This window comes from Balearica regulorum, chromosome 12 (genome assembly GCF_011004875.1).
Source record: "Balearica regulorum gibbericeps isolate bBalReg1 chromosome 12, bBalReg1.pri, whole genome shotgun sequence".
NCBI lineage: Eukaryota > Metazoa > Chordata > Aves > Gruiformes > Gruidae > Balearica > Balearica regulorum.
The window spans coordinates 17,393,660-17,415,218 of NC_046195.1; the positions used below are offsets into that span (position 1 = coordinate 17,393,660).

General features: G+C 39.1%; 1 protein-coding gene across 13 annotated transcripts in view; it reads left to right on the forward strand.

Moving 5' to 3' along the window:
• Positions 1-21,559, forward strand: part of MCTP2 (multiple C2 and transmembrane domain containing 2) — a 121,504-nt gene that overhangs the window by 47,304 nt on the left and 52,641 nt on the right. For 7 of the 13 annotated variants that reach the window (XM_075764207.1, XM_075764206.1, XM_075764211.1 and 4 more), the window contains 6 exons: positions 1,025-1,189; positions 3,003-3,133; positions 9,745-9,931; positions 10,746-10,839; positions 14,555-14,657; positions 16,997-17,099. In XM_075764207.1, the coding sequence (XP_075620322.1) occupies positions 1,025-1,189; positions 3,003-3,133; positions 9,745-9,931; positions 10,746-10,839; positions 14,555-14,657; positions 16,997-17,099 (783 nt within the window). Of the gene's footprint in view, positions 1-755; positions 774-1,024; positions 1,190-2,089; positions 2,187-3,002; positions 3,134-9,744; positions 9,932-10,745; positions 10,840-14,554; positions 14,658-16,996; positions 17,100-21,559 lie in introns of those variants that run through there. The other 6 variants (XM_075764216.1, XM_075764217.1, XM_075764215.1 and 3 more) reach the window with 4 other exon arrangements.

Consider the following 21,559-nt stretch of genomic DNA (forward strand, 5'->3'; position numbering starts at 1 on the left):
AAAAAGTAATCTTCAGACATCAGGTGCTTTTGCAATCGTTTTATTTAGTAACAACATTTCTTACTTGCTTTTAAAGCTAACACGTCCTGTTTTAGTGACTTGTGAAATCTTCTCCTCCGTCTTGCTCCCACCTGTATATGACATGATTGAAGCTCTGAAGTGTGGCGAGTTAAAAGTTGCTTCACGAGAATAAAATATGGCAGGATTTTTACTGCAAGAAGAAAAGTATAGCCTTGAGTTTTAATGTTTTCAGCTCGCTCCCCCCAAATAAAGGCCTATTTAATCATCCTCTGTCCAATAAAATATTGCCAGTTAGCAAACTGTTAGCGCGGCCGTGCCACGTAGGATGAAGCGGCGAAGGTAACAAATGTGGCTACCAGGTAACCATAACTCCAGATAAAGAGCCTGGTGGTGTCAGTGTTTTTTCAGCAGGCATCAGTATTTTTGATTCGTGGGCTTGGTTTCTGGAAGCAGGAGCTGCAAAGGCAGCAGGGGAAGAGCTAATGCGGATGGCAGGCGGTTGAGTAATTGAGGAGGTGGAAGATGCATGCTCAGCTCTTCACCTGGCCATGGACCGTCTCGCTCCCACAGACAGGAATGCGGGAAAGGACAGACCCACGCTTTATGGACGTAGCTGGAGACATTTAAAGAGTTTGCTTTAGTTTCTCCCGTCTTCCACCTCTCCTCTCCATCGCTTTCCTGTGTCTTTCCCTGAGCCAAGGTAACAGTTTGCTCTCAACGCTTGAGGTCTGCTATTGCTGAAGCTCAGCCAGGTTAGCTGAAGTCGACTTCTCTGGTGGTTTAACCTAACCCTGCTGATTTTGCTCCGATGCTGAGCACCGTCCCTTCGCGGGGCCAGTACAGGCAGAAAATCCATAGCATCCTACTGCCCTCCATTCTCTGCTTACTCCTAGGGGATCACAGTACCTCTCTCACTCCTGGTGCTTTCATATCACAATCAGTTTCAGCATAAAAGTGTGGGTTTGGGGGTATAAATGTTCTGTGTCGCTGACTTGCTTTTCAGTCAAGTTTCATGCGGAGCGTGCGACTCTCCGACTCTCTGCGCAAGAACCAGTTGTGGAATGGGCTGGTCAGCATCACGCTTTTGGAGGGGAAGAACATCCCTGGAGGGGGCTTGGCAGAGATTTTTATTCTTCTCAAACTGGGAGATCAAAGATACAAGAGTAAGGTAAGTATTAAGGATTTCCTTAAGTTTGCTGAAGCCAATAAGGTACTCGGTGTTTCTTTTACTGGTGTTGCTACCTCAGATGGAACTATTCTTGAATCTCTTATATATAAGTGAGATCAAAACCAGGAGACCAGATCAGGGACGTTAACGTTTTACTAATATGTTTTACATGTCAATATAGAAATAGGAAGTTAGGAATATTGTGTGTGTCTGGTTTTGTGCATTTAACATATCATATTGATGGATGTTTGACATTAACATGAAATGAAATAAAGCTACATGCATCACACGTGTTTTGTACTCTGCCAATACAGAAGTTAGGTTTGCAATGTTAGGTATGCTGGAAAAGCAGACCTGAAGTGGTTCCCAGTGCAGGGGAATTTTTTTATTTTAATTTTTAAAGCACCTTTCTCAAAAAATGTCGCCTGTAACAAGAAAAAAACCAAAACACACAAAATACTCCATGGTTTTAATTTGAATTTTTGTCCTCTAGGCTACGTTTACTTCTATCTAGTACCGTTTCATGGGAATCTAAGAACTGAATGGGGTTCCTAAACATACACATTTCATCTCCAAAATCTAAGAGGGACTATAATTAAAATAATGTTCTGTTGAGAAGGCAAGAGCTCTGCATGTCATGAACTGGAAGTGTGGAGGGGGGAGGAGGAGGAAGCAAACCCCTCTTGTACAAAATGTACAGAGCAAGTTCACAGAACATAATGTTCAGATGAAGGCGCATCTGAAACCTGCACCGTCCCCCACATCGGACCTCAAACCAAGGTCACGATATCATGTTTTTATTTAGAAAAGCAGCTTTGAAAAATAACAAATGGGTTAGTTATTTTAGAATAAATATACATTATTCCAGTTAAGATTCCTTTTTATGTCCCTCTTTAATAGTCCGTAGCTCGTGTCATGAATCTGCAAGACTACACGGTTTGCAGTCACAGAAAATTAAGAAGTTTAAAATGGGGAGTAAAGTACAATGTTGCCTGCAGTGAGTTAATTGCTTAGTATTTCTATCTGGGGTCCAGCAAATGTTGGGGACCACTGCTTTAACTCTGTAATAAGACTGCAAATTGGCAGTGCTTCACGTTCTTTCCTGGAATTTATTCAGCTTAGGTAGTATGATCTCTTATGGTTCAGGAAAGCAGACAAGGTGGGAGAAGTCTCAGTCATGGTCCAGCTAATCCTGTCTCCTGTTCTCTCAGTGGCCATGCTGATATTGGTGGTGGGTGGTGTAGTGTGATATGAATTGCAAATGGTTTAAGTCCCAATCTGGTGAATACTCGGAGTAACCTGAACACATGAACAATCTCACCGAACTTAGTGGGACGATTTACATATATCAACTACCTGGATGTTAATAATTTCAAGGCTGCCCCTTCTTTGCCTATATCTTAACACAGAAGGGTAAAACAATACTGGTTTGGGTTCCTGAATTCATTCAAAGGTGATTTTAAGGTGATTGTCCTCAAAAGGTTTATTGTTGATTTCTTCCAGTGTGTGAGTGATGTTGAATGATGACCATGGTCCACTGAAAGTTGGAGCTGGTGGATTCACCTTGCATTTCAAAATTTCTCCAGCCCTTCATTCACATCACACTTGCGTATTTATTGTTATTGGGAGAAAGGAAGGAGTTTTTAAGGAAGACGAAGCTTTGTGTGATGGGCTGGGGAGCTTTGGTTGGAATGACCTTAGTACTTGATGCCCTAACATCCAACCTTGTTCTTATGGAAGAATTGTTATGTGCTTTACTGTGGAAATAAGTACCATTTAAGAAAAGTAAATATTATAACTGCATGTTTTCTAGACACTGTGTAAGAGTGCAAATCCTCAGTGGAGGGAACAGTTTGATTTTCACTACTTCTCTGACAGGAAGGATATGTTGGACATTGAGGTCTGGAGAAAGGATAACAAAAAGCATGAGGAGCTTTTGGGAACGTAAGTTGGGGTTTTGGTGGGGTTTTTTTTTGGGGGGGGCTGCGGAGGGAGTGAGGTAAGTACAAAAGATACTGTGATTTTTATTATTTTTTTTTAAATTGATCCATTTATTTTCATTGTCAGCATCATAATATATGCTCTCTTCTTATTCCTGTCACGTCCGGGTGCCTCTGTAAGGGTATGCTTATTAAAACCTGTTACTGGGCAATTGATTAACCATGACCTAAATGCAGAGACACACAAGTTGACTGTAAAATCCAAAATACTGTGGGAGCTCAGTGGCAGCCGTTTCGGGGAGAGCCAGTGGCAGGAAGGAAACAGTACTTGTCTGCGTTGCATGGCGATATTGCTCCAGGTCCCTTGTGCTCTGCAGGGGTGATTTGCAGCTTCAGACTGGCAACAGCTCGGGGATCTTCGTGCTCCTTTTGAGTGGCAGGGGTGTCCCTTTTCTCTGTAGCGGTGTACTTTTGTAGCCTTGTTTACACGTGGCTCCCATTACCTGGGTTTGCTTTATTTGGGTAATCTCTTCCCCGTTGCCACAAAGAACTAATCTCTCTGGGTTTGGTGCTCCATGCTGTTGCACAAGCTCATGTTGTGAGGCTGCCCCTGAAAATGCTGCTTTAAACAGGTGATTTACCCATCTTCTGACCAGAGATACCAGATTCTGTCCACTGTGTTATCCAATTTTAGCTTCAAATCCTCAAGTAATGATCTTAAGAATTTTTGTAGCATAGCAGTCAACCTTTTATTTTAATTTTTTAGTGGGTATAGAATATGGGTCCTACTCTTATGCCCTGCTCTTTCCCTTCCTCTCTTAACTCCATCTTACTTTGTACACTATTAGTACAATCTTGGTTTCCTAGTAGTAACTTCTTTTGGCTTGCAGCATTGTCATCTAGACCCACCTCCTCAAAATGCATCTGCACAGTTGGCTACATGCAGCAGTACCAAGAACTATTTAGTTTACTGGGGTCTCTCTTGGGTCTGTCCGTGCTTATCCGCTTGCTGGATCAGTGCCACAACCTCTAAATTCTTAGGGGCAGGGATCCTGTCTGCAGTTGTTTGTCGTTCTCACCTGGTGAGCGTTTCACAACTTGCTAACTAAATAACAGTAACTCACAAGAACATTCTCTTCAAGCATTCAAATAGTTTGAAACTATTCACTGAAAAGAACAATGCCCTTTGGCTCTACAAATGTTTGTGGTTTTGCAGAGCAGGAAATGCTTTCTGGCTGAATGCTGTTGCTCATCACGTGGAGAAGTGGCTGAAGATGAATCTGTTCCTTCCATTCTCATACTGTTATTACTTCTGATATTCTGTTTAGAGTTAGGAAATGTGGCAGTGTTTGGGGCTTGCCTCTGCTCAGTCTCCCTCATGCTAGAGCAATTCTTCCTTAGGTTTCCCCCCCCCCCCCTTTTTTCTTTTTCCTACTGGTTTCTGGCAGGTGGTATTCAATATGGCAAAAAAAAATATCAGCAAAATGCTTATTCTGTTATTAAAGATTTCAGCCCTGGGAAAGCCTGTGTGTGTTAGATTTACCTTGAAGTTATTTTTGCTGTCTGCGTGGAGAGAAAATATTACTGTTGTTGCCTTAAGCACAGCAAATTTGCTGTAGCATCAAAACATGAAAAAATTATACTAGATTTTAAAGAGCTATTGCAAGAATAGGTAAACACCAAATGCATAACAACAAGCCTTGTTTGTACAGTGTAGAAACTTTTGACACCCAATAAATAATATTTTATGAAGGGTTCAAGCGCAGTCTAATCTGGAAAAGGATTCTGTTGGCAAAACAACATTATGAGGTGCCATGTTTATTGTCTCCATGATTTCCAAGTTGAGTTCTGAGATTTCTGAATTTCACAACATCACTGTAAGAAAGATTATTTAGTAAAATGTTTGTGGGTTATATTCGGTCATTACATACAGCAGTGTGACTCAACTGCCCTCAAATAATTTACACGGTTTTAAGAAAAAGGCAAAATTTGCTGGATTTTAATTAATAATTCTGTGGTCGATTTGTGGGTACAGTTAGGATTCATTATGCTCCCTCAGGGCTGTATAGTTTGAACTGTGTTGGTTAGACCTTTAAACATATATATATATACGCACACACACTATTTAAATGAAGTTGAGGAGATGCACAACATGGATTCAGGTCAGATAATCCAGATTGCTGAACTCTTGTGAAATAAAGACTTCTGTTAATTCCTTTAGACCCAGGATTTCATGTAGGATGGATGTCTTAAGCCCCTGGAACATGGCTCTTCTCCCAGGCATAATTTAGTTTCAAGGTAAAATATTGTTCTTGAAATAGGACCTGAAGCATCTGCGGAGACTATGGAGCATGTAGAATAAGAAATGTGTTGGACCTCCGGTACTAAACACTAACACCTGGGGCCTTTGTCTGCTTCTGAATTAGCGAAGAAACATTCGGTGCAATATCATGTCACCCTTCTGTCATGGAGCAAACCCTCGCTGTCAGTGCACATCGCGAGCTAAATTATTACATTCAGCCTACCTGCGTTCTCCTTAAATTTTCAACTAGATCCAATTTCTCTGCCTCACTTAAAATACTGTGTTTTGGTGGCTGTGTTTTGGTGCTGGGTGAAGTAATCCCTTTATTTAGTCTGCACAGAACTGTTACTAACATTTATTGAGTGCTTTTTGTGTCCTTTGGGATAAGAGGTATGCTATAAACAGGAGATGATGTTAATGTATATTAATAAACAAAGGTGTTAACATGTGCAGAATTTGTCCAGGCAGAGTTAAATTGTTTATGCCAGGTTGTTAGAGATGTTTCTGCATCAGGGGATATGTTTTGAAAAAGAGATACTGCAAAATGTTAGGGTTGGTTTTTTTTCTTCACGTATTTAGCTCAAGAAAGAGGTTTTACAAAAACTGCTAGACTTAAGACCATGAGCTATGAGATTGGAGTGCATCCAGTATCTTTATGATGAATGCCTTCAGGAAACAGTGTCTTTGCAACCACAATCTTTATTTTAAAGGCTGCGCTGTTGGGATGAGCAGAAAAGCCTACTATGGTTGCATCCAAACCTTTCATTTAAATTTCACCAAGTTATAGGAAGAATCAGACAACCAAAACTTATCTGTAGAATAAGTCAGAATAAGACCCTATTAATTCTCTCCTTGACACCTGTGGCTTTTGAAATTCCTTTCCAAATATTAATCATACACTGTGATAATGATTCTGACCTCTTGTGATGGGCTTTCAGGAATTCTGCAGGAAAAAAAAAAATTGGTAATGTTTTGTGCAGATTTTTTCTTATATATTTATATTTAAGGATACTTTCTCATCATAATTTGATGAATCGTGTATTGCGTAATAAAATACAATTCTGACTACTGGTAAGAGGCTAAGCTCAGCATGTTTTAGTGAAATTTTAACATTTGATTCCCTGGTAAAGTTAAATAATTTGTATGTACTGTTCTCAAGTAATATTTTTTTCTGCAAAATGAATAAAAAAAGGCAAAAAAAAAAAGTTTGACAGCTAAAGATAAGGGCTTTTAATCAAAAGAGTAGTCTTAAATGAAAACTAAAGTTGTGGTGTAATCCTCTCCAGGACTACAGGTCAATATAGAGGTGTAAACCTCAGTATTGATTAGGAGGAGGAAAGAAAGCATTTAATTAATTGTGGTTTAAAAAAAAAGTGATACATTTGTGTGCACAACGCACTCTTAACTTACAGAACTATATACAGAACTATAGTTCATGTTTGTGAAACATTACACCTGAATTTAATATGTAATGTAGCAAAAGATGACAACAAGCAGAGCTGTCCTATTCTGAGATAGAATTACTATGTTGAGAATTTAACTCTAGAGATCATTTGCATCACCTAAAATACAAATAATCTGAGAGTTTTGCCCTTTGCATTCAGATCAGGCAACTTTTGAGCAAAAAGTGGGTTGCCATCGTTAGTCTTATGCTGTGCCAGTCACCATAGTCTCTTACTACTTTCTTGTGAAATAATTATCTTTAACAAGGTCTTGCAGATAGAAAGCTGAGAAGGAAGGAAAGAAAAAGTTTCTCTTTCAGGAGGATGGGGGAAGCAGTTTGGAAATCATGAGACTCGTTTTAATAGTGTAGAAGTGTTTGTGTGGAAATGGCTGAATTTATATAGTAAATTGAATGTCTAATTGTTTTACCAAGCTGCATTCTTTGCAGTCTGATCAATTATGTTGTATAACCTAAATGAAACAGATTGTCTTTTTTTTTTTCCTAAGTCTTTTGCCATTTGCAAGTGTAAATGTGGAAATTTTTTTTCCCCCAGTTTCTCAAAAGAAAATAGAGGCATACCATCACCTTGAGTGAACACAGATGTTTTAAGGAAGTTAGTTTGCACGGAAATCAGACATGATTTGAGGAAGAAATGCTTATACTCCACCGCCTGCTGTTTTCCCTTCCACATGTGCATCCCTCCTACCCCCACGCCCTTATACTTGATCTTTTCTTTGACCTTTGGCTAATCAAATTCTTTTAATAAGAGAAACAATTCCAATTTACCAAAACAAGCTAGAATTATATTTAACTTTGCTTTTGAGATATGAGATATTTCTGAGGGTATCTGTTGGTGGGAGATGCACCGTTGTCTGAATGAGTTATCTTTTTCTCTTGCCCCATGGAAAGTTCTTAACATAAAAAAGCAAATGCAGCTTTTTGCAGTTGTGGACTGTGAGTGGGTGGTGTACGAAATGCTGATGTGGGAGATGTCGCCTCTATTGCCAGCTGAACCACAGACCAGCTGGGTGACCCTGAGTTTTCCCCTCTCCTTGTTTCATTTTCTTCATCTGTTAAAAACAAAAGCAAAAAAACCCCACAACACCCAAGATAACGATACATTCCCCCTTTTGCACTGATACCTAAACCATCAGTAAGACTGCTGCAGTCTGAGAAGCAACTGTGTTACTGCAGCCAAGGTGATGTTGACCTCCAGTGTGGAAGTGATAAGGTCTTTTTCTCAAATGCTTGCCTTTTTTGTTGTTGTTTTGTTTTCCTTTCTGCTGTAACTTCTCTTGTCATATCTTTCTGAAGAGTCCAGGCATAGCAATGAGCTTTAAATGCAATGTCTCACGCTTGGAAATTGTGTTGAGAGGCAGCCTACATGCTGAACGCTGTTGGTACTCTTCCTGGTTTATTTTCTTTCTCTTTCAAAGCACTTGAAAGCAGTTAATAAGAGTAAACTTGCAACCTGTTGTATGTTCAGTGCGGTGAATAGCAAAGAGCGCACTTAAGGCAGTCATCCCTGTTGATTCTGGTCAGAAGAAGCTTACACAAAGAGCTGTGTTTTAATACACGGAGCTACTGGATGACTTACAAACTCATCAGAGCAATGACTTTTACTTCATAACATAGCTTCTTGGGTTTTTAGGCTGAAATGTTTTGGGATTTTTTTTTTTTTTTTGCCCGCCTTAGCATTCACAGAAAATAGGCTGTTAAGAAGCGGAAAGCATGCAATTTATAGCAGATGGGTATAAACCACTCTAGCTCTACTACTGGAATGGGATCAATCAGGAATGCTACATGCACCATTTACCCAGAAGAAACCCACCTGGGGGAACCCTGTGGAATTTTAGCCTATTAAGACAACACCTTAACAAGTTTAGTTTAAATAAAAACTTGTCGGCAGGCATTAAGCGGAGCAAAAGCTCTCACTCTCCATCATCCGCTCACTGTCCCTTTGAGAAATGTGATTCCCCTTGCAGTGTGGCAACAAAGCTTCTCCCTCCTTAATATTTTTTTTTTCCTTTTTCATCTGTAACTTTTGTTCAGCCTGTTCTTAAAAGCCAAGCCCCACAGAGGTTCAAAAAAGTTCCACTCCATTTACTGGACTTCTAAATAGAAGGCATTTAGCCGAGCCAAGTGATTAGGCTTTCTGTTGCATTTAACCGCTCCCTTCGTGTATAATTGGCTGTCTAGTGATCTCTCTCTGCTTTAGCCCATGGTCATCTTTTATTATTGTCTCTTTATGAATGTCTCCCTTTTTTTCCTCCTTATTTTTATTTTTTTGGGAAGTCTCAGGTTAATGATAGATATTATGTGCAGGGGGTGGGGGGAACTTCTAAGACGATCCTTCCCTTTGGGAAATATAACAGTACACTGAAAATGTAGCTCTAGTTAGGCTTGTAAAAGAGATTGGGGCATACAGTATAATGTAGCATAAAATGGAGTATGTGACTTTAAAGAAACTAATCTATTTTAGGCTAATGTTTTAAATTTTGTGTTTGCCCCTTTTCTTTTCCCCGAGGTGAAATAAAATTGTGTTTCAAATCCATCACAAAGCACTGGGGGATTTTAGAGGGGAAGTGAGGCAGGCCAGAGTTAAGTTTTCCTACTGTACTTGCAGCCCAAACCTTTTACCTCTGCTTACCCGTAGGTGAACCAGAAAGCAAAACTTGACAGTAAGTGCAATAGAAACTGGCTAATTGGTTTCCCATGTTTAATTTTGAGATTTTTTTTTTGCGTTCTTTTCATCTTGAACAAGCAATAAGTTTTGGTGCCTGTTTGCTACTGAAGTCAATATAAATGTTGCTTTTTTTTTTTTTCCCCAGCTTCTTTTTCTTATTAACCCTTGGCACTGTCGTTCTAGGTGCCAAGTTGACGTTACTGCCCTGCCGATGAAGCAGACCAATTGCTTAGAGCTGCCTCTGGAAAAACATCCAGGGTCCCTGCTAATGCTGATTGCTGTTGCCCCGTGTACAGGAGTGTCTATCTCTGATCTGTGTGTCTGCCCTTTGGGAGACCCCAGTGAAAGGCAACAGATTTCACAGCGCTATGTGAGTTTGCTCTTTTTTTTTTTTTTTCCTTCCTGTTTTCTCCTTAATTTTGAAAGTACTCAAAATTGCAGGGGGAAAAAAAAATAATTTGTCCAGTCATAATAACATGTCTCCTACCAGAGAAAACTATTACACGGAGTAGTTGTTATGTTTAGAATGACAAGGAGATTGGCAGGGCAGATAGACCCAAGTAATTTGGCTGCTTATATTTGTTGAGTTTTAAACTAATACTTTTCTTTGCAAACTTGAATTGTATTAAGTGATTATCACGGGGAATAAGACACACCGAATATCTCGGAGAGATCATAGTACACTTAGCTTTCTTTCCTTCTTTGGGGAGGATACGTTGTGGACTTTCAGCTTTTGGAAGATAAAGCCATATGATGGCTTCCACACCTCAATCCGTAAAAGCTGGGAGAGAAGGAATAAGTGTGTATCTCTCTAAAATGAGAGAGACTGAGGCATGAGGAATCTGAACCATGTAAGTCAAAGTTTTTGAGGACAGATTCTTCATGCCTGATTGAGTGTGCTGCCTTCCCAACCCATGCTGCTTCTCCAGGTCTACCTATGTCCCGTTTTGTGTGTGAGTGGAGAACTTCGTTAGGAGCAGGTAGTGTGTGAAGTTGTGAACCTCAGAGTCATGATGTAGCGAGACTGGGATAGTGGAGATGTATTTATGGGTATATCAGCTGCTGAACTGAAACACTGCAGAAATAGCAATGGATATAAACATGTAAGTTATTTAGTAGTTAAATATTTTGTGTTTCTTACTGAATTACAAATAACATGTATCTTTATGCTTTCCTCCTTGCAGTGTATAAAGAATTCCTTTCGGGACTTAAAGGACATTGGCTTCTTACAAGTCAAAGTTTTAAAGGCGGTGGATCTGTTGGCAGCAGACTTTGCAGGTATTTTATTTCTGTTTGCCAGCATATGATGCTATAATATATTGTGAGTGCTAATTAGACTTTGTGCATTACAGTCAGTTGATCAAGGAAAAGTAAATCTTCCCATCATTTCTCCAGTGCTGAAACCTGCTTCGGGGAACTAAGATACCAAATGGTTTTGACTCCAATAAGTAGGTTAGAAGGTCCAGTGGATGGGGATCTGCTTTCCCCTTTAGATCTGAGCAGCTTGACCAATACCTTAGCACTTAGCCTGGTGTGCTGTTGTATTTTCCAACAGGAATATGTAATAGAAGAGTCGATATCAAGTGATTGTGCCTGCAAAGCAGCCTCTCCATCTTTTATTGGGTACCTTGTGAGTTTGTGAATGAGATTTAAAGATTTTGGGGACATCTGACATGGTGCTGAGTATGTGGGTTTGGGTGGCACTGCAGGCTGTCACCCGAAAAAGAAAGCTTGCAGCGATGGGGATGCAAGTGTGAGGGTTTCTCTTACAGCTAGTTTGAAGCTTTGATTTGGGATGATCTTTTTGGAGCTCTTACTCAAAGAAAAGTATGGATTTTCCACTGAGCTGTACCTCAAATTGTGCTCGGTCCTGACAGCAATGGACACTAACACCTTTTAAAAATGCAACTTTATATTGTTTCTCCAGGGAAGGTCTAGGGAATTTATACTTCTCTGTAGCGACTGCCTGGATATTATTATTTTTATTGTCATCTTCTCCAGGATTCTGGAGACCTTTTAATTCCCCTCTGTATCTTGCACCAGGTCATAATTTACAGCCACAGCGTTGTGTTGTATATTTGCTGACGTAGTCATTTTTAAGATAACTTGTTGATAAAGCCAGGAAAGATGCTAGAGAGAAAACAGTCTTGCCCCGTTCTCTGGTATTCATGAAGACATTGTGACATGAGAGTGTTGCTCCTAAAATAAGGTTCAAAGGAGAAAGCCCAACATTAATCATGATACTATTTCAGTTTCAATTCGCTGCTTAACACTGCAGTAGGGGGAAAAAAAAAATTTACTGTGGACAGCAGTACTTTAAAGAACTGAAGGATTTAATTTGAAAACAAATGAAACACCTGCCAATAATGAAAGGTAGTTTGTACAGAAATCCATTTCTAAATTGACATAATGTATACATCTATATGGAATTAGGAGTGTAACTGCACCTTACTAACAAATTAAATGAGAACTGTACCACAGCAAAGCAGAACCTTTGGCGAACGATAAGGCTAGGGCTATCTAGAAATACGTGAGGTTTTAATATAGATGGCGTCCAGGGAAAGAGCTGAGCCTGGAAGGTTATTTACCCTTTGGAAAACTTCGCTGATGTTAATGCAGTTGCATCAGTGATGGATTTGGCCGCCTTTCCCTCAATACTTAAACAGGAGCATGTGGGTGGATAATGAACATTGGAAGAGACACGCAGGTTCTTGATTCTGCAATTCAAAGACTTTTCGTACAGAGTATGTGACACACATTCCTTGTGCATAGCCCAGAATGAAATTCTGCTTAAGTAAAAGGTTACTCAGTCTGTCATTATATTCAAAATAACCCAGGCTTTGAGCCTGATTCATGAAGCAAATGACAAATTGTTTTTCAATGGCAGTGCTGAAAATATCCTAGTATTATGCTGTAATAGACCCACCAAATTGCAAAAGGATGCAGCCATTTTAGGTAAAAATAGCATAATTTCTGATCGTGAAATGAGAGACATAAAGATTAATTATCTGTTCTGAGCCATTCATAAATGATTAGTGCAGCAATTATGGGCTTCCATAATAGAGCCCTCCTAGAGCAGTGCCATATTTCCTGCATTGCCAGGGAGACTGCTCAGATTTATTGTTATTGATAAAAGTAAATTCAAAGTCCAGCTAAAAATCTGATAAAGGGAAAATCACAGAGCCATTAAGAGGTACCAAGACTTCCAAGGGTTAATAGAGGAGCAGTACGAGCAGGTAGCATTCCCTCCCTGTCCTGTCTTACAGCAGTCATGAGTCTTGGGTGGGTGAACTTCTGCAGATCAGTCATCTCTTAAGTGTAATGCCACCTTATACCTTATTACATATTCCCATAATAAAGATTGGATTTCAGTGCGATTGGGATTTCTCTTGTCAGTTGATGATATGTTGGTGTTACAGATTTTAATTGCAACTTTTTAGCCTACTATAATAACAGTTATCGGAAAACAACTTAGTATCTGCTTTGGTTTTGAACAGTGTTTTGAAAAATCCATGGTTTACCATTTGACATAAATTTTAGGCTAATCTCCACACAGATATATCAAATATGTAGAAGCTCTTCAGCCACAGCTAGCCCAGTTTGAGCCTTCCATACTTTTATATTCCTAGATAATAGCTTTGTTGACGTGAAAATGACTTTTTCTGCTTTGTTGGATGTTTTCTGTGTACGCATGAGAGTTCTTCTCAAACACTGCATTTGCTCACTGACCAAAAAATAGCATTCAGAATACCAAATTATATAGTGAGGTTGGTTTTGGCATATACCAGTTTGCATTTCAAGCAGTTTCTCTGAAAGGCTACATGCATTTTCCACACTTATCAAGGAATGGGCACATAAGCTGAAAAGACGACAAATAGATTCCAGTAATACGCATGGTCTTTAAACTTTACCAATATTGACTAGTTAATACCCACTGTTTACGTGCTGAAAGGATTCCTGTTTATGTTTATGAACTTTTCAGAGTAAGAACCTTAAGAGCTCTGCATTAATAATACCAAAAATAAGGATTAAGAAAAAGACAGCTTTTGCTTAAATATCTTTTTTTGTCTGCTATCTAAATCCCTGCATTGCCTACATATTTAGTTGCCTACATAAAAGTTAGGCTGGAGTGTCTGTGGCTGAGTTATACATGAATGCTGAAGATGAGATTAAATCAGATATTGAGCCAGACGCACTGATAAAAAGGTACTCTGTTCACTGCTGAGCTGAGGTAAGTATTGAAAGCTACAAATTCATGTAGTGTGAGTTATAAAAAAAAAATACATTTGCAAATGTGTCTTCACCATAATAAGTTCCATGTTGACATCCTTCTTTTGAGAGGAGGTTGGGTGGACTTTTTTGTTTGGTTTCGGGGGGATTGTTTTGTTTGCCTGAGTACAATACCTGGTTCATGCATGGATTCTCCAGTTGATGTTGAGTTTTGTTTACACTGTGGCACTCTATAGGGTCTTCATAGCTGCAAGGACTTGCTCACATGGAACTGATTGAAGAAATGCTGCTAATAAAAACACAGTGCTGTGCTTTTTGTGGTGTGGGTACTGTAATCAGCTGAAGACCACCACAAACTCTAAGCAGAGGATAAAATAGAGAGCTGTAACTGCAGCACTGAGGCTTACTTGGGTCAGAATGACAGTACTGCTTTTGTAATGTCATCTGAATAATTAACGTAAGCAGATTTGTCTTGCTATAAAGACTTAGAGATGATTCGCTGTAGGTCTCAGATTTCAGGTACCTGAATGAATTGTAAGGTAAGTGTTAGAGCTTCCAGCACTGAGGATGCATTGGTGATATTGTTTATTTAAGAAGTCATTCCAACAGAATGAGGCAATTTGCAGTTGTCTTTACAGATCTTATTTTTATTTGGCCAGTCGCTTCCCCAGCCCTACTGCAAAGAAAGAGTGTGCATGCTAAATGCAATAACTGATCCACTTAATTTTTTTCTTTTTTTTTTTTCTATCTGATCTTTCCCTAGGTAAAAGTGATCCTTTCTGTGTGTTAGAGCTGGGAAATGACAGTCTTCAAACACACACTGTTTACAAGAACCTCAATCCAGAGTGGAACAAAGTGTTCACATTGTAAGTGGATTGCTTTTGAAAACATGCTGAAACACCAGTTAGCAGCTTAACTATAAAAAACTATCAACTTTGGGAAAATACAAAGGTCAAGTTTAAGATAAGTCATTTTTTCAGTCAGAGAGGATGTTGGAGAAATATCAAATATAACTCAATTAAAGCCTTTTGCCTTTTACTAGTTCTTGCCTGGAGTTTATTAATAGAAGTCATTAAAAGAAAAATTACTGTGATATTTATAGGAAGAATCATGACTAGACATAATGGAGTCATAGCTGGATCCAAGAGATAATATAACAGAAAGTAGAGACCAGATACTCACGCCTACATTTTCCGTAATTTAAAATAAAATGTTTCATTGAACCACGGTAGAATCCTTGTTTAATTTGTAGGCAAGCAGAAAATTAGAGCTCATGTTGTTCGTGGTGTAGCTTCTGAATTTAAACTAGACAAACATAGCTTACCCCAAATTAGAAGCTTAGATTTGTATGAAAATCAGAGTATTCTTTTTTAAGTGACTTTATTAATAACAAAAATGATAATTTAGGTATCACTTTTAGGCAGCACAATTTTTTTAATCTCGCTTTATGCTAACACAGATTTTTGTGAATAACTGACATAAATGTCTCCAAGACTGTAGAGGTCCATGGCAAGGAAGGCAACCACGAGGGCTGGCAGTGGACCATTTATGACATTTGCACCTGTCCACTTGAAGAACAGTTTGAGAATTACGGACTTATTGCAAAAGCAACATTCAAAAATACTGGGCTCAATGCGAACACAATAAAAAGTATCTGATCTCTTTGACAGAAGTACCTTGTCGGATTTCTCTTTAATTCATGGCTGTGGCTGAATGCAGGTCTCTTGGAGTCCTTTCTCTCACTTTGTTCTCAAGAAGCTTCCACTTATCACTGTTTATTCTGAAATTGTGCCAACAGATGAGTCTTGTCGGATGTTCAGCCAACAAAATAAATCTAATAAGAATCCCAAGTTATTTTATTTAAAAAAAGTTTGTGTCTGTACTTCTGTGGGTCTCAAATGTCAGCTGCGCACTCTCTCTCACTTTCTTATTGCTGTTGTATGGCTAGACCAAGCATCAAATCTACAGAGCCAGTCAGGCTCTCACATCTCTCTTTAAGATTTTTGGCCATTTTAAAAAATGTCAATTAAGCACTTTAAAAGCTATTGATGATTTAGATTTATTTTGGAGCAGAGTGGATGAATTCATTTCAGCTGGAACATTCAATACCACCAGAGAGCCCTTCCCATCATATTCAGATTTTCTGTGACACACTTATCTGCATGTGTCACTGTGGAGTTTTAAGATTTTATACCACTGGTAGTTATATCATACGGAAAATGGTAACGGCTTGGAGAGGAATATGGAAGTATGGTTGCAGAAGTGGCAGTTTTCAATGTACTTTATGTCTTGAAAACAGCCATTTTACGGTGGTTTGGCTGCCACTGGGTGACATCACAGAACATGCTATGGCTGCTAGCTGGAGAGAGAACCGGGTGGGCTTTTAGGTTCACATTCTGCTTCATGAGGATCAACTCCACTGTGTTGCAGGCAGAGGTTCCGGGAGCAGGACTGCTCTGAAAAAACTTTTTGGGCAGAATAGCTGTACTTAGTTAAATAACAAGCACATGCTATACCACATACATTTTCCTTAAAGGAAAAGAGGAGATAATTAATGCAACTCCTAAGTGATCTCCGCTTACCCATGTTTTGGCAGGCACACAGATATAAGTTTTCTTAACTGAGACTCTGATTTATTAATGATCTGATAAATACTTAGGGTTGAGTGCCTGCTGCCACATCAGTAGAGCGTTTGCACTGAATGGAACAAAAATATTGTACATTGGGCCTTCAACTTGTGTTGATAAGTTCTGGGTTTGGGGTTTTTTTTAAAGTAATTGTTTTTGTTAGAACTTTGAAAGGGCGTTAATTGTTCAATAATTGTTCAAGTCAAATGAAGTTACATGAGTTTTGTTTCCTGGATTATTTCTTTGATGTTCTGAATTCAGCCCTTGACTTCTCCCAGTCACCAGCTGCTTCTGCTGGAGAGCTGAGTTGTACACTGTTGGAATCATCAATGCACGAAAAATGTCACTGTCTGGTAGTTATTCTTTTTGCCTAGTTGTGGGACTGAAACATGAGGGGAATGCTTGGGGAATAGCCATCATTTGATTCATTTTGGGGGGAATTTAATTAAATGCTAGTTTTATACTCCAAGGTAAGACAAACTTAATTAGTAAAACAATACTCTCAGATCTTTGTGGAGGAGACTCTGTGCATGTGTATCAAATATTATTTTCTAATGTGTCTGCACTTTTCATTCCAGCCCTATTAAAGATATTCATGATGTTCTGGAAGTGACAGTGTTCGATGAAGATGGAGATAAACCCCCTGATTTTCTTGGAAAAGTTGCCATCCCTTTGCTGTCTGTAAGTTACCTTTGCCACGTGTATCATTCAAACATTGCTGGTTTTGCTGGGAACAAGTTGCATTTCTTTTTCCTGTAGTACAAAGCAACACAGATTTAGAGATAAACAGGTTTTGTGATCTATATATGCCTTAGTTGGCAGTGTTTATAGTTCTCCTTAGTGTAACGAGCATTTCCAACCCATTTTAGTACAAATTTGGTTGATTGGAAAGAAAATTGCAGAAGTGTCTGTACTTCATCAGTACTATATGCCATGTAGGTCTGAAAACATAATTGAGTTGTTCTGTATGTTTCCACATCATCATCTGAAGGCAACATTTTAAGCATGTCTTTGTTCTGTCTTGCTTCTTTTTACTCCAAGAAAGTAATTGCACATCACAGTAGGATTGACTAGAGATAGCTGTTGTTATTGGCACAGCTGAATAAAATTACCTAAAAGGGGTGTTTTCTACTCCATAGTGCTTTTAAAGACTGGTGGTTTTTGTTCTGTAAACAAATATGTGAAGAGTGAGCGCTACCATGGGAGTATAAAATCAAAACTGGAAACAAAGCGAGCTCAGGGGAAAGCGGTTGCTCTGGAGATTAAGGAGAGTTGAAGCTTTTTTCAGAAATGGCCAAAAAAGACCAAGCTAAAGAGAGGGGAACACATAAAAGGTTCGTTAAAAAACATTAATAGAGAAATGGGGGAAAAGCAGCTTTGTGTTTGGTAAGACCGATTTAATTTTGGAACAAGACTGGTAATAATAGAGTGAGTAAAGGAGATCAAGAGGATGTAAACAGCTCCATGTGTATGTGCAGTATCAGAGAAGATTCTGGTAACTTTTGCTGTAACGTTTGGGAAGAACCTTCTAGGCTGTGATTTTTATTAAATCAATTAGTAGATGAGGCTTGAAACATCATGGGACTCTTGTGCTCATTTCAGTCAAGTTGTGTAAACATGTTTAACTGTAAGCATGGGGGTTTCTTTGAGTTTCGAGGCATGGATGTTTTGCAGTAGGTTCCCTACGCAGAGGAGAGGGTGTGACAGGTATTTATGCAGTGAATACTGTGTTGAGCCATGTACAAACATTCATGCTTGCAATATATATCATGATCCAAGTGATACGTGCAGTAGTGAGATGCTTTCAGTAATGCACAGTGTGATGCTGTGGGTAATAGCAATCTCGAATAGGCAGACGGTGAATCCTGATTGAAATTATAGAGTACAAAATTGCAGTATTGTTTTGAAACATCTCTGTGAAAGCATATTCACCTCTGCAGAAAGGCTGGCACACATCTTTCATGGTTAAGGCAAGAGTTTGTCTTTGAGTTTTAGAGGTAAAGGAATGCAGGAAAGGCAGCATTGCAATAACGGGTTAGTGGGACTCTGAGCAGAGACTGGGGAAATGGGAGGTTTCTAGAGGGAAAGCAAAGGTCCCAGCTGATCAAAGTGGGCTATATAAGCCTCACAGAATCAGCGTAGTTTAGATAAGAGACCAATCAAATTCAGAAAGGGGAGCTGCAAATATATGATGTTCCCAAATAAATAATGAACTGCCCGGAAAACTCTTGAACTGGCTTAGAGGATATGATCCCAACCTAAGGAATGCTTTATAGTGGTAAAGAAATAGGCCAATGTGCTCCAGTTTTGTTGTTATTTTGTCTAAATAAGTGTATTTCTTGCGTGTGTGAATTAAAAGCAATGTGGCTTCTGAATCTGTTCACGGAAGTGTGTTTGTTTTCATCCAGTGTGCTCTTTCCAAGTTATACTGGAGTCCAGAACAGGGGAATGCTTGCAATTTGGGGATAAGATGAGCATAAACTATAGAAGCTAAGGAGTAAATACTGGGCTTTTGGTACCCCTGACACTGTGGTATGCTTTGCAATCCTCTTCACTCCGTGGCTCGGACTGCAAGTTCTTTTTGAGGCTGAGGGTATTTTAGATTGTCTATTTTAGTGACATGAGTTGTCAATATCTCCAGTTTTAGAATAATATTAGAGTCAGTTGGGCATGGAGGATGATTTGATGTTTACAGGGAGGAAAAAACCTCTTAACATCTTTTATTCCATTTTTGATCACTTTGTTAATTTTTCCCCAAGTCCTCGTATCTCTGATGTTACTGGAAGAGAGTGGCTGGAGCAGCTGCTCTCCTGCAGATCCGGTGCTTGCCAAATGGTCTGCATGATCGGCAGCAGGCTGTGTGGGCTCACAGTGAGAAGATGTTAGATTTGGATTTTCTGTTGATTTTATAGGCATTTGTCAAGTATCCCTTAGGAAGCATGTAACAAGGCAGAGGAGGGGAGTGCATGTGTGTGGTAATGTCCAAACTATTCAGCATAGGTTTTTTTGTCCAAGGTTTGAGACAAAAAAAATGAAATAAAAATTGTTTATGCTTTCCCTTGCCAACTGATCTTCTTCCTTCCCATCCAAACTTCTCTGCCTCCTATTTCAGTTAAATCTAGTGTAAATATATTCGTCTCTGCTTCTGATTAAAAACCATTTTGCACCTATTAACTTAGTCTGCTCACAGAACTGCAATTTTCTAAGCTCTCTTTCTTGAAATGGGAATTTCGATATCTGTTGTCATTTTGACTATATATTTGAATGTATCCTTTGAACCATTTAGTTAAATATGCTGAAAGAGAGCAATAGTTAAGGACTCAAGGAAGCCTCACAAATCATATAGGTTTAATTTCTCTACGTAATCAGGCCTAATATTTGCCTTGCATTAAACTCCCTTTTGAACATAGAAGTGCATTTGCCTTTTTTTTTTCCTGTTAAAAATGTTCAAGTTTGACTTGTGAGCTGTCAGCTCATGAAGTAAGTTTACTTCAGGAATTGTTCATGGATGACTAGATTCTTTTCTTAATGAAAAATTGCCTTGAATAAAGTACATGTTGGAGAGATATGAAATGTTTAATTAATTTGACAGTGAATTTTGGTTTAAATGTGTTCAGGAGACTTACACTGGCGTTTTGCAAACATGCATACACCTTCATCGTCACATTAACACAAATAACATTGCTGCACAAAAATTCAGAGATAGTGAAATTGCTATGCTTTCCATTCATCATCTAGGCTTATTGCAGACACCAAATAAGAAACATAAAAAAGCATGAGAAGAGTTTTAGTGTCAAATGATGAATAAAGCTGAAAACTTCATGTTCTTTTGATAGGCATGATGAAGCAATATTGGATGAGTGCACAATTTGCTTTGTTTCTCATACAGCTCTATTAATGCACTGTAGAGACATTGATTGTGATAGCATTACACGGAATTTGGAATTTTCTCTATTTGTAGGTAGAGTGGGAGGCAGAGGGAGAGTAGTAGTTATTTGCCTGCATTTTATCTTTAGCTTTTCCATGTTAACTTACTGGTTTTTTTTTTTTTTCTTCTCCTGCCCTTCTTTACGTCAAACCACTGTCCTCATCTACAGCATGTATAAGAGACCTCATCTCAAATACAGCTCTGGTCAGCCACATCCACAGAAGCAGAATTTAAACTGGAAAAGACATGGATTAGTGCTACCAGGATATTTAGCAAAATGGATCACCCTCTTGCCAGAGGTGACTTACAGAGTCTGGCTTGCCTAACCTTTGGGCTGGGAGGGACATTGCTTTCTCAGCCTGGGGAATGAAAGGGAAGACCATCTACACTGCTGAACAGAGCAGGCTTTTGTGCTAGAAACTGCAGAAGATCCTGGGGAATGGAGAAGTAGGGCAAAAACTTCATTGCTTCAAGAAAGGAGTTCGATAGGTTTAGAAGTTTTGTAGGTTTTGGGGCACTTGAACTAATTATCAAAGAAGTCCTTTCCATCTCTGTTCTTTTGTGCCCTAGATCTTAGTAAAAGCATCCGTGTTTCTCTTTGTGAGGGTCTGTCTTTTTTGTTTTGCTTCAAGAGACTCCTGTCTCCTAGAAGGCTGCAAGTTATTAGAGACATGGAAGCATATAGTGTTCTTCAATGAATTTGAAAGCAGAGTATATCAAATATCCTCGTGTAGAAAGACCTTTGAGTGAAGAGCTGTATTGCAGAACGGAATGGTTTTTATCTGTTGAATTATCAGCTCAGAGTAGACTTCAGCTGCACCCTTTTTTGCAGCAAACAGGAAGAGGTCTATGAAATATTTTCAAGTGCCAAGCAAGGTCTGTAGCCAACGATACAGTGAAAACAACTAGTATGCCTTACACAAGCTTAATTATCTAAAACATGGCCTGGATTCAGAGAGCAGACACCTGACGATTGTCATTGCTTAGCACTTGACCATAAGTGCACAGCCTTTTCCAGGAGAAAACTTTAGTTTGACAAAAGTGAAAATGCCGCATTTATGTGACAGAGGCAGCTGTGAAGTGGGTAGTCTGTTCTGGCTTTTATCCCTATCGTGAACCAGAAATTTTGGAATGGGGGAAGAAACCACACACATCTTCCAGAAAAAATGACAGCTTGTTTCTGAAACTAAATGCTACCCCAACCATGCACTAC